The sequence below is a fragment of the Leptidea sinapis genome, chromosome 34, assembly GCF_905404315.1.
Source record: "Leptidea sinapis chromosome 34, ilLepSina1.1, whole genome shotgun sequence".
In the NCBI taxonomy this organism is placed as follows: Eukaryota; Metazoa; Arthropoda; class Insecta; order Lepidoptera; family Pieridae; genus Leptidea; species Leptidea sinapis.
The window spans coordinates 7,240,157-7,254,492 of record NC_066298.1 but is presented as its reverse complement, the minus strand read 5'-3'; the positions used below and the strand labels follow the sequence as shown (position 1 = coordinate 7,254,492).

The following is a 14,336-nucleotide window of genomic DNA, read 5'->3' as shown; positions in this document are numbered from 1 at the left end:
TGCAGAACTCATGTTTTTTTCCTAATTAGCACGTAATTATAAAAAAATCTCAAAAATAAACAATATTTAATGTTAATGTTTTCTATTCCCGCCTTTTTTCATCTTTTTTATTAATTATTTTTTTCAAGAACGAAATTGAGCTTCGCCGGTCGATATTTAAAATTGATGATTGATTGATTTATTATACACATACGAAGACAAGGTTGAATAGCGAAGCGACCTCTTTTGTCATTGGGCTGAATGCATGATGATGTCTATTGCCAATGTGATGGTTAGATGTACGCGAACTTTTTGAAAAGGTGACTTTTTGAAAGGTGGTTTTTGAAAAGTGAAGAGGTTTATTTTTAATTACTTACAGTCCTAAGGGCTTTTCTAGCTACATTATTACCCTAGAGCGCTAATTGGTCACCTACAAACCCTATTTGGGGGTAATAAGGACCTACATATCGAATATGAGAGATGTAAAAGTCATTTATATATTAACTGCAGCCTCTTAATATATTAATGCAGAGTGTGTAAATAAGGGCATAAGTGAATTTTCCAAAATATGTGTATATGACAATGTTAGTCAAGAACAAAACTGGATAAGTCAAACTTTTTTAATTTTAATAGGTATAGAAATAAATTTATTATCATTATTCTACTATTATTTCATTGCATTACCGCTTTCGTATCATATAGACTCCAATTAGACATTACACAGATATGACTACATTTTGGCTAGTGAGTTAGTTTGTAAATCTCTCGATGTAACCGTCTTGCATGATCATTTAAGCCTTGTATTCATCCGTTGATGACTGACACAATATACACTCTACGTTCCAGGCGTCGCGGGAGGCGGGTGCCCGTGCGGGCGCGTGTGCGGCGTCGCTGCGCGGTGCGGCGAGGGCACTAGCCGCAGTGGCGGCGCGGTATGAGGCCATCGCGCGGACGGCCTTCCACGCACACCGCTCCACACTGGCTCTACTGCATATGTATCCTTTATATTATTATGTCTGAAACGAGAGAGGAAAAACGGCTCGAAGGACCAAGAAGAGGATTCACAACTACATTATTTGAAGCGTCACCATTGCACACTTTATTTGATGGCAGAAATCATAGTTTAAATTAACCATAACTTATAGTAATCATATTTGGCTGTATTATATGAAAAAAATATACTACAAAGTGATTTCATTCAATTTTTCAAAACTAAGGTTGAAATAATTTAACTCGAAGTAATAAAATCTTAAGTCAGAACACAGTTCTCAGCACACATATACCCAATTGGCTCAGTTCCTGGAACGTATCACCATGAGTCACCAGGATGACTCAGAAATATTTCTCAAGGAGCTAAAACCGACCACCCTTGAGGAAACCATCGCTCTGGCACCCTCTGTCGCCATCGCCAACATATCGGCCAAGCTCTTTAACAATCCTACCACAGAACCGGGAATTTCACATCGGGTAAGTAGGTGCTAGATTTTGTTCATTGGCAAAATAATTAATTTTGTTTTACTTATGAATTTCTTATCAATTTACTGAGGTTTAAAAATGAAGAAAATGTTTAAGTTAGAAAGTTATATTGAACTGGAACCTCAAATTTGCGTGGGAACGTGGTAGGAGTTAACACAATTCAATCTTTTGATGTTTTACAATTAAATAACCCCTGACCCATATCTTACTATCATGAACGCTAACCCTACTATCCCCGATCTTTACTTGAAATGTATAACTTCACACATACTGCGCAAAATTCTGATTTCTACGAATTTTATTTTTATTAGCCTGACATTTTACGTTGTTGTTCTACTGTGGCCAATAAAAAGACCGCTATATTGAAAACGACCACTGTTGGACATGGGCATAGGTCATCATCATTCCCATATGTTGCCAGGTTTTGAAGTAAGTGTATACCTACTCTTTGTTATTAATAAACGCAAAGTAAAGTTATTTCAAATTTAAAACTGTTTTTCTTTATGTTACCTTTGTCACTATAGAATTACATGACGGAGAAGTAAGTTTAAACTTGGAATAACTTTACGTTAATAGTAAGACAGTAAGCATTTAAATAAATAAACATTTTAACTAATAACTCATTTCTCTGTTGATATTGTTATGTGCACATAAGCGAAGCTTTGATGATAATTATATTAACACAAGGAATAAACATAAACTTTTAATGCCTACTACTCGGTTAAGTCACGATAGTAAGTCCTTTGTTAGGCGATATATATGACTTTTCTGATGAGCATGATCCCAGAAACTTTACGAAAACAATATGTTACAAAATTAAAAGTATTTATAAAAAACGTTGAAGTGTTAAATTTTTGTAATAATAACATAAATTAATTATAACGAAATTTAAGTCCACTCAGTTTCTTCTGAAGGATGAATTTTCGAATGGATGGAAATTTTTCACATGATTGATCGTCGATGGTTCGAGCCGCACTTTCTTGTATGCAATCAAATGGAAGGAACTGGTACTGAGGAGACCCGTTCACGCGTGAGGGCCCAGTACTCCTCACAGCTGAGGTGTCAAACCGAATTTTGCAGAGGGCCGTCTATTAAATTTATAATTCGTTCCAGATTAAAAAAAATGAACTGAATTATTATAACATTTTATTTATTAAAATATTATATATAATATACGGTTCTTAAAACTCATATCGAAGATATAAAAGAGGGTAGGTAAATTATGTTGAGCTCGAGGATCCATATACCTTCTCTTGTTTTTGACAAGCTCATTGATGTTAGGTATCATAGTTTCGTAGTAGTTATTTTAAGAATTGATTGGAGATGTTCATTCGTAAGTCCTGCGATATCCATACATTGCGATCGTGGGCCTTAATGATACGGCCCAAACGCCGGACTGGCCCACGGGCTGTGTCTTTGATATAACTGCCTTACGGCCGTTCCCAATATTCAGTCTATCTCTTACTTGAGATGAAAATCGTAACTATCGTTGACTTTTATGTCTCAATAAACTTATCGTCGGTAACTCACCTTATCCGTTCACGCTGTCTGTCAATGGGACGACGTATAGCTTACCGGCGATAGAAGTTTGTATAGAATTTGCAATTCACGCGTCCCAATATAAGGCGATAATAATGACTTATCGGGTATATTGCGACAGCTAATTACTGATAGTAGAAGGTAGTAGATAGTATATTGGGAATGGGCGTTACAGAGTGTGTGCATGTCGACAGCACGCGGCTGCCGTGCTCGCAGCTGTGCGAGCGTGCAGCGTGGGCACAGTTTGGCCGCGGGACGTGTGCGCAGGCGGTGCGGCGTTGCCGCTGTGCCACGTGTCTGTGTCGCCCGCGAGCCGCGCGCCGCCCGCCGAGTACGCTGCGACGTTGCCGCTTCCGCACCGCCTGGCGCTGAAACTGGAGGGAGTGCTGCTCACGCGGTAACTACACTACACAGTTATTTTTGATGTGAAAACTTCTACACGTTATTTAGTGGGTACTGAATGAGACTGGGGACCTACTTCTAAAATCGATATTCGATATATCGTGGCATTAGTCGTGTCGAATCCTACTCTTAGTTACGTCGTATTCAATGTCGAAACGATGATTGAACGAACGAAATCTTTTTCGATATTATCGGACCTAACCCTACTTCTTAGTTGAAAATGTCAGAGACGAATATTCGAATTTGACTAATAATCAAACGGCACTTTTACGATAATCTCAACGACACCTTCTAGGCTGTCGTTGCTATTATCGTTTCAAGTTATATAGATATATTTGCCAAATAATTACATATTATGATTTAGTATTCAACGGGATTTTTTTACTATTTAAGTCATTTTGTTGATCGTTATGCGTAGAAAGTAATGCAAATGGCCGCTTGAGAAATAGGAAGTCGACGAGATGGCTTGAGTTACTTTTTTCTTACATTTTATTTTCCGCCAGTTTTGTATTATTTATACAATTTTAAATGATCATATTATATTCATTACATAATTTTTGAATATTTACATTTTGTGTAAATGATACCAAATTGGTGGTGCAGAGTCTGGCATGGTTTATAACTATGTTTTGACTTTTGACACACACAACAGCGAGATAGCACAGACAATAATTAGTTTTTCAAGGTTTGCGACTAATTCCTTCACGCTAACATCGTAAAAAAATCAAAATATTAGTCTATGGTTACGATGTTGTTACGATAAACGATATGGAATACGAACATTTGTTAGAGTAGGGTAGGTGCGATATATTCGATGTATTATCGTATCATCGCAAAATCGACAACATATCGTTGTCGATTTTGCGAGTAGACCTCCAGATCTGCAGTGCTCGTTTGGGTAGAGTCGGCTCGATCAGGCAGAGAAAAAAATACGATAGAAATTTATACACAATTATTATTATGTATATTGTAAATATTAATTCTTTTTGTATATATAAAACAAATTAAAATAAAATTAACGTCGCGTTGTAAATTTTCCACTTCTGTCGTGTGATAAAACCACACGGTATTACTGAAGCTATTTATACTCCTTGTGGCGCGTTTTTAAAAATATAATTTATTAATTACTGTCCTGGTTTGAATTTTTAACTGGTTTCCGCTCATATTATCTTAAAGCCTTTCAGAAGTATCCTAAAATGTCTTTGGCCCACTGTTTTCTCGCGGTACTATTTGCTCTCGCTACTGGGACAATTTATCTAAAAGTGTTTAAAAATTTCCAATTTTTTATTGTATACCCCTCATATAAATAATTCTCATAGGAATAAGTGCTATATTAATAAATTAATTATTTATTTTCATGATGAATGTTGAATGTTGGTTACAAAATACTCTTTTATACGATAATAACTAAGAACTAAGAAAAGATAAGCAGGAGATAGTATTTTCTTTGATAAACGCGAGTGAACACTTTTTAAAGGATTAAAACGTGTGTAATTATAACTGTTGTTACGTTAGATTTTGCGTTAATGTTACAATTTTTATTATTATTTTAGTTAATTCGACGTTTCAAGACCTTTCCATCTCGTATTTAGGGGGACCGCAGATGAAATTACAGCTACACGCGTTTTAATCCTTTAAAAAGTGTTTAATTAAAATAAGCAACACGTTTCATATAATGTGACGTCACGCACAGTGGTCAACATGGTTATCATATTTAGTTTAGCAATCAATACATAAAAAACACAACTTATTTTTATGTCTAGTGGCAGACTTGAGTTATCTCGTTATAATATAAAATAGCTGTGGGGAAACGCTTCTTAAGTTATACTTACCAGCTAAAGATTTGGTCCTTCGAGACGGATATAAATTAATATTTCAATTATTTTTAGCAAAAAAAAACCAATGCGACAAGTAAAAGGCGTACAGATAACGGTGACAGCCACGCCGCATCCTCGAACCAATGAAAAGGTAAGTAAAACAATGAATTCCAACTAACCCAAAGGTCAATGCAGCCAACATATCTTCTAATATATAAAATTCTCGTGTTACGGTGTGCGGGACCGAACTCCTCCGAAACGGCTTGACCGATTCTCATGAAATTTTGAGTGCATATTGGGTAGATCTGAGAATCGGACAACATCTATTTTTCATCCCCCTAAATGTTAAGGGTGGTCCTGCGTTAGTACACGAAAGTTTTTTTTTAATTTTTTTGACATTTTATTTTTTTGATTATGAGTCAGCATTAAAAAATACATACAACTTCAAATTTTCACCCATCTACGATCAACAGTTACTTTTGTATCGCGATTTTAATATCGGCAATACAACGTTTACTGGGTCAGCTAGTAATTTATATTTATACAGTTTAATTTTATTACTTGTTTAGAAATATTTCATATTTTAAACGCTTTTTCAATTTGAACATGATTCATATATTAGATGCAGCACCTTACAAACTAATTTGTTATGTAAGTATTAAGCCATACTCTTATATACTAAAATACTCATTGATATTCAAAAGAGTGGCCGTTGAGTTTCTTGTTTATTCTTCACTCACGAGCTCTACTTTTTACACGCTTTTTATTAGCTTCACCTGTATGTTTGTAACCGACTTCTTTGGGTGCGATTTTGACCCACTTTAAACGGCTAGATTTCGTTCAAACTTTGTAGATTTATCGAGGACCGATGACATTACACTAATTTGACAAGATTATTCCATTATTCAATATGCAAAATAACATTTTTGCCAATTTATATAATTTTAGAATATATAATATATATAATATAATAAATCACTAATAAGCACCATCTAGTAATTTATTGTAAACTACAAAGGAACCCCGCGACATGTCAAGACAGTTCCACAAAATTATAGTATCCAATTCGTTTAGAAGCGAATAGATGGCGCTGAATTAAGTGATGCGAATAGATGGCGCTGAATTAAGTGATCTTCCAATCAAATAAAATATTTTTATTCGCAGATATTAAAATCCCTACATCCAATCTAAAAAATTAAAAATAAATAATAGTTTTTAAAAAAACTAAAAAACATGCTTTATATAAAATTCAACTAAAAAATAGAAAATAAATTTTAATAAATTTAAATTGAAAATAGTGTAAAAAATATATATTTCATTATAAACAAAAGCGTGGGGTGTAGAAGAATTACCTAAGCATAATTACATAAGCTACCTAATATCTGCAATATGTTAAGAATCTGCTTTAGTTGAATTCTGCCCAAATACATGCCATTTTTCAAATAAAATCTGTGTGGTCAACTTTGTCACGGGCTTTTTTGAAAAATAGATAATCATCGAGCATAAAAATGAACCTTTATACTTCATTTAAACTTCCTGGGGACGCTTACAGGTGGAGGGTATATTGCACGGTATACTGATAGAAGTCAGATAAAAACTACTCGTTTGAAGGTATCAACATTACGAGAACGTAATGTAGGCAGGCCAATATAATTGGGCTGGTGACATAGAGAATCAACAAAAATTCGACGGCTACAGAAGGCTAAAGGTATAAACTTCAAGGATGAAGTTGAAGGAGGCCCGATCCCGATCTGGGATCCATATCTCAAAATCATAAAAAATACCTGTTTAACCTGATTCCTGCCGCCGCATTCCACCTTCGCACGACACGCCACAAGTTAGGATATCATCTCCACCTTCTGGATGTGTGGCGATCCTCCACAGTGCGGTTCACAAGGAGCTTTCTTCCACGTACTACAAAGCTGTGGAATGAACTTCCTTGTGCGGTGTTTCCGGGACGATACGACGTGGGTACCTTCAAAAAAAGCGCGTTCAAAGGAAGGTGTCCTTAAAGGGCGGCAACGCTCTTGTGATTCCTCTGGTGTTGCAAGAGAATGTGGGCGGCGGTGATCACTTAACACCAGGTGACCCGTACGCTCGTTTGTCCTCCTATTCCATAAAAAAAATACGGTGATTGACAAGACTGATGAGCCACCACGCAGCGTGTCTTGTACTAAGCCTTTACCATAAAATATGTTTTATGATATCGATATACCTATAGGAGGAAAAACGGTTGTAAAGATTTTTTTTAAGAAAATATGGGAGGAGACGAGTAGGACGTTCAGCTGATGGTAATCGATACGCCCTGCCCATTACAATGCAGTGCCGCTCAGGATTCATGAAAAGCCCAAAAATTCTGAGCGGAATTACAATAATTGCGCTCGTCACCTTGAGACGTAAGATTTTAAGTCTCATTTGCACAATAATTTCACTAGCTACGGCGCCCTTCAGACCAAAACACAGCAAAGCTTACACATTACTGCTTCACGGCAGAAATAGGCGCCGTTGTGGTACCCATAATCTAGCCGGCAACCTGTGCAAAGGAGCCTTCCACTTTTCATGATGGTTAGTTCTCAAACGCAGGAGAGTTGTGAATTGTGACATTACCATGAATATCCCGGTAGACGGTCGAGCTGGCGAACATTCCGCCGGTGCTGACGGCCGTCCAAACCGTGCAGCCGGTTCGGGACTTCTTCTCGGCGCAGCAGCTGGTCAACGTGACGGCGCCCGGCCTCTACACAGTGGCCGTAGAGGCCGCCTTCCTCGACGATGCGGGGGACCTCTGGAACACTGGCCCCAGGACCTCCATTGTCATTAAGGTGGGCTATACCCCCGAAATCATTAAAAAAAATATTAAATAACGCTTTAATAACAGTAATAGCAAAATATCGACACAAAAATATGATATAGGTACCTAAGAAGAAATTGAGTTTATATCTTTTGATACTATTTGAGTATTAAATAATATTAGAAAAATATTTTACTAATTATTTTGCTCAAAAAGTAGAAACTTTCATGTGTTCCATTAGACCCGGACGTAATGACATAGTAGCTACGTACCGCATTCTAATGAAAGAAATAAAAAAAGAATTATTTAAAGTTTGCTATCCAAATCTTTTGAGTTATCTTGAGTGTAAATTCCGCAAATTTTTATCTCCAATCAAATCGACAAGTATTAATCTTCTGCTAAATGACGATAAAACAAAATGCATTAAATTTACTATGCCAAATGTGAAACAATTTCCAACTTATATTAAACTCAAGGAGGAGTCACTTAATCTTGTAGATTCTACAGTATTTCTGGGGCTTCACATTGATTCAAAACTAAAATGGTGCCCCCAATTAGAATCACTTGTAGACTTGCCTCAGCAGCGTATGCGGTTCGAACAATCAGACAACTAACTAACGAATCGACGGCTAGACTTGTGTACTTTACCTGCTTTCATAGTGTTATGACGTATGACATTCTGCTATGGGGTAACTCGGCAGATATCCAAACAATCTTTGTTTTACAGAAGAGGGCAATTCGTGGCATATATAATATGAAACCTCGCGACTTATTGCGTGACTGTTTTAAAGATATAAATATTTTAACAGTACCTTCCCAATATATTTATGAAAATTTATTATACACGCATAGAAACAAAGATAATCTGCTGAAAAGAACTGATATACATAACATTAATACAAGATACAAGAATAAATTGTTGATTCCAAGATACCGACTACAAAAACTTAACGATTATTTCATGGGAAACTCTGTGCGTTTCTATAACACACTCCCATCAAAAGTGACAGAGCTATCAATTCGTCATTTCAAATATTATTATATTAAAAAACAATTAATTAAGGAAGCCTATTATAGAACAGATGATTTTATAAATGCCAAGATAGCCTGGCCAGATGTCGCTCCATCTCGCAATGACAACTTGACAATACCTTAGGTTCTTGTAAACCGATGTAGACCTATGACTAGTTTTTGTATAATATAGTGTAATAGTATAATTATGGATACAACTTTGTATTTTTGTATATTAGAATAATTTATTTTGTGACGATTCAATGTGATCCTCAGATTTTATTGAATAAAGATATTCTGATTCTAATTCTGATTCTTATTTCGCCTCTACATGAGGAATCCTCAGGAGATGTTGACTTGCCAAATTCTGGCACGAGTCCTGTCTCGAGACAAATATTAGCGGAGTTTACACTCAGAAAATTTGGATAATTATGATTATTTATATTCAATTAAGGTGTTTGTTTGGTCTTAGCAGACATTTTGTTTTGCAGGCTCATGAAGATCCCAGTACGAAAGGAAACTCTCAAGCTTCGCGGAGTCGTTTCTAATATTAAGTTGTTTTGTAATTTCTGAATAAATAATGGAAATCCGTCATAATATGCTTCTTCTTCAAATGCCGTCGCTAAACGGATGTTGGCAAATATCATGACTATGGACGCAGCAGGACGGAACAGCAATCGAGAGCTCTAGCCAAACTACTCTGTCAGGTTTGTCTGCCTTTTCCTGGTCTCCGATTTCCTTGGGTCATTCTCTAGATGATGAGTTACAGCATCATGACGGCATCCTTTAGTAACTTGCCTGAGCACTTCAAGTCTTCGATCAACTGCAGAACCGTACTATTTTTAGTTGAAAACTAATACAGATACATCCTTAAACATAAAATAGATATAGTGAAAATAGAAATAAGGACATAAGGATGTCTCCGAACAGTTTCACTGAGTACACTTACCCCCTTATTCATAATGGTCCGCTAACTTTAAACAGCCGCTTAGGAGTGTTTTTTCTCATTCTGACTTAAGTCAATAGAAGAAGACAGAGTGAGAATTAGCAATGCTTTAAGTTAGCACACTATTATGAATAAGGGGGTTAATATTTAAATTTACACCTAGTAGGAACCAGTTAACAAAATTGAAGATCTTAAGACTATACAAAATAATAAATATATTTAACATAATGCAATTATTGTAGATGTTGTTACAATTTAGAAGAAATTAAGTGATTTTTAACTAACTCTGTTTGTGCAAAGATTTGTTTTATTCTGAGTTTGTAAGTTTTCTTTATAATCTTGAGTTTTGGAGAGCACGCATTCTGTACAGTCCAGTACTTGACCTGTGTTTCAGATATGAAATATTTTTTTACAGTGTGTAGCATGGGGTGGTATATAAATATATATTAAATGAAGCATTTCTGAGGATAAAAATTCACTCATACATGTTTGTCTCAAGGTGACAGATTCAATTAAACTGCGTAGCTGCCTTAATGAAAGGATATTAAATTTAGCATAATAATATGGACACTCTTACACAAATTATCTTGATCCAAACTAGGCACAGCCAATACTATGGGTGCAAGACAACGATATATTTAATACGATATAATACTTAAACATACATAAATACATATAAACATCCAAAACAAACAAGTATCACCCGATGGTAAGTTTACATAAATAACTTTTGTATTACAAGTGACTCAAATAGTTTTATGTTTTGATTAGTTGTATTAATTATTTAATACCTAATTTTAAAGATTTAAGCATCTCAGGAGCGTTGCCGGGTGTTTATGTATGGTATCCATCACATATCGTTCTGGAAATACCGCGTAAGGAAGTTCATTACATGGATTTTAGTTGTACATACAGACAGTTACTTGAAAAACACTCTGTTAAGAAAAGCCACACTCAGTTATATGGTGATGATGATATGTAACTTTGACGTGTGAAGCGAAGGTGTAATTCGGCGGTAGTGATCAGTTCAAATAGTTCGGAACTCTCCCCGTTATAAATGTGATCGAAGTCACAATGAATGATGTCTCTACGCAACGATAAAAGATAAAATTTATATTGAAGTGTAAACTTGTTTAGCATCGTTGTGATTTGAAAGTTGATGCAACCAAAAAGCGACAGTAAAAACATACAGATGTACATAAATTCATAAGATTTAAAGTGGGAGATAATGATAGGGGAAGCATTATACAGTGTTTCGGTACCAAGCGATCATAGTCGAAGAATATATTGTCTTATGTATGACGCGAGTATACCTTGCTATATTCTGACTTCATGCACACGACCTATTAGTATATAGACACCAAGACAACATATATGTGGTGGCGGTGATAGTAATGTCTTTCATAGCGGTTGAAATCATATCATCCTAGCAACATGTACCACGACTTCATTTGCAGTTCAGAGGTTCATGCGTAATGCAGGTTCCACTTCTGACATGTGTACTTTGTATGCACGCAATATTTTTTTGTTAACTACAATTTCCATTAGTATCAATTTAGTTTTTGGCCAAGGTAAGTTTATCTACAAAATAATTTAAATGAAGTTTCACTTGATAAAACTAAAATGTTAAAATTATGTAGATTTAAATAAAATAGTATGTAGGTTGCTTTCGTTTTCAATAAAAGGTCTTTTATTTTAATTTTTATTAATGTTCTTTGCTGTTACTGTGCTGAGATGGTTTATTGGTCTAGCCTGGTGAACTTTTAGATAATAATTTATGTTTTGAAATTGTTTGTAACCAAGTCCTTCGGGAAATGCTTCCCCGGGGCGTAAAAGGATAAGGGAGTCCCAGGCCCAGGGATGTCGTAAGAGGCGACTAAGGGCTTTTTAGAAGTAAGAGAGTCACGCTGCCGTCTTAGTACGTCAGTACAATCGGGTGAGAACGTTGACGACGTGCTTTCACAGATCCCCTCGCTGAAATCGTAGTCCTGGGTGATTTCAACGGGCACAATGCCGAATGATTTGGTGAATGGTCTGTCACAATTGGTTAAGTCGCCAACGCGGCTCCCGGTTATAGATAGCCACATGCCGTCCTTATTAGATCTTCTGTCTCTCTCTGTTGCCGCCCCTCTCGGAACGTCCGACCATTGCCTGGTCAGGAGTGTAGTGCCTATCAAAGACCCGCTGCTTTTGGCACTACAACTCAGCAGATTGGGATAGGATGCGTTCTTTTTTTATATGCTACCTTTGTGGCAAGGTTTGTTTCCCTTCGGATGATCCCAGTACCTGCGCCGTTGCAGTAACCGATGTTATACAGGGCATGAATATTTTTATACCAAGCTCTTTAGTACCGATCGGTGTCAGATCACAGATCGTGGTTCGATGCGTCAGTTAGAGCAGAATCTGACTGCAAAACACAGGCGTATCGAACTTGGGTTGCGGCGCTGGGCTTAAAGGATCTGAACTGCAAGCTTCTAAATATTCCTTTTTATAAATAAATATAACCGTGCCTCCAGATTTAAGCGGCAAATCGCACGTGCGAAATCGAAGCACGTCGTCAATATCGGCGAGTTTGTTGTCGAAAGCTGCTTTTGGTAACTTCAACCGGCCGTCCCTGCCGACGCTGCATATGAGCTCTTTTTACCTCCAACTCGACTTTTGACGACAATGGAAAAACACCGCCGACCATGCCGCGGTGTTGCCATGCATTACCACGTGACTTTAAAAATATTTCAGATTTATTCAAACGATATTGCCAACAAGGGATTTAGAATGTTGTGCTTCGTTCTTCGCAACTGTAAAGAATTTAAGAGGTACAGGACTAAAGTAGTATTTTATACCTGTCTCATACGTAGTATCCTAGAATATTACAGCTTTGTGTGGAATCCGCACTACGAGATATATGTAAAGCGGTTAGAAACTGTACAAAAGCGGATTTTATGGCATTTGTCCTACAACTGTTGCAACTTGTCTAGGCACCTTCCAAGTTATAAAGATCGTCTGCTACATTTTCGTCTCAAATCACTTCGACATCGTGCTTGATACCACGTTTCTGTACAAACTTATTAATGGAATTATATAGAAAGCCCCGATTGTGTGTCTTCTACCGCATTTATCACGGGGAGTGTTCCGAAGAGCTGTTTAACCTGATTCCTGTCGCCGAATTCACCTTCGCAGGACACGCCACAAGTTAGGATATCATCCCCACCATCTGGACGTGTGGCGGTCCTCCACAGTTTTGTTTTCCAGGAGCTTTCTTCCACGTACTACAAAGCTGTGGAATGAACTTCCTTGTGCGATGTTTTCGGGACGATACGACATGGTTACCCTCAAAAAAGTACGTACACCTCTCTTAAAGGCCGGCCACGCTCCTGTGATTCCTCTGGTGTTGCAAGAGAATGAGGGCAGCAGTGATCACTAACACCATGTGACTCGTACGCACGTTTGTCCTCCTTTTCCATAAGAAAAAATGCTCAAACTTAAAAAGGCAGTAGGAATCAAATGCCGGAACCATTCTAAACTGATCTAATATACATTATTAACAAATTACCCATTTCTCAATTAATACTTATTCATTAAATCTAAATACGAATAGGTACCAAACATACGAATTATATTTGATATTTAAATATAATTCGTTACAATGATCTAAAATATATCAAATACCTAATAATAAATTAATTAATACTATATTATCGTATAGTGGCACGTCACTATGTCGCGACGTTAATATTTACGAATCTCATCGCACATCTCCACAATACTATATCGTATCGTGGCACGTCACTATGTTGCGACGTTAATATTTACGAATTCATCGCACATCTCCACAATACTATATCGTATCGTGGCACGTCACTAAGTCGCGACGTTAATATTTACGAATCTCATCGCAGATCTCCACAATACTATATCGTATCGTGGCACGTCACTATGTCGCGACGTTAATATTTACGAATCTCATCGCACATCTCCACAATACTATATCGTATCGTGGCACGTCACTATGTCGCGACGTTAATATTTACGAATCTCATCGCAGATCTCCACAATACTATATCGTATCGTGGCACGTCACTATGTCACGACGTTAATATTTACAAATCTCATAGCAGATATCCATAATAGTATATCGTATCGTGCCACGATACTATGTCGCGACGTTAATATTTACGAATCTCATCGCACATCTCCACAATACTATATCGTATCGTGGCACGTCACTACGTCGCGACGTTAATATTTACGATTCTCAGCGCACATCTCAATACTATATCGTATCGTGGCACGTCACTATGTCGCGACGTTAATATTTACGAATCTCATCGCAGATCTCCACAATACTATATCGTATCGTGGCACGTCACTTTGTCGCGAC

At 36.9% G+C, this 14,336-nt stretch overlaps 1 protein-coding gene across 1 annotated transcript in view; it reads left to right on the top strand.

Annotated features, from left to right (window-relative positions):
* The window catches only part of LOC126975044 (integrator complex subunit 7), a 30,192-nt gene extending 20,583 nt beyond the window's left edge, over positions 1 to 9,609 (top strand). The window contains exons 12-17 of the mRNA XM_050822830.1: positions 826 to 974; positions 1,245 to 1,446; positions 3,189 to 3,391; positions 5,286 to 5,364; positions 7,838 to 8,032; positions 9,504 to 9,609. Of these exons, the coding sequence (XP_050678787.1) occupies positions 826 to 974; positions 1,245 to 1,446; positions 3,189 to 3,391; positions 5,286 to 5,364; positions 7,838 to 8,032; positions 9,504 to 9,560 (885 nt within the window). The 3' untranslated portion in view covers positions 9,561 to 9,609. The remainder of the gene's footprint in view (positions 1 to 825; positions 975 to 1,244; positions 1,447 to 3,188; positions 3,392 to 5,285; positions 5,365 to 7,837; positions 8,033 to 9,503) is intronic.
* The last annotated feature ends 4,727 nt before the right edge of the window (positions 9,610 to 14,336 follow it).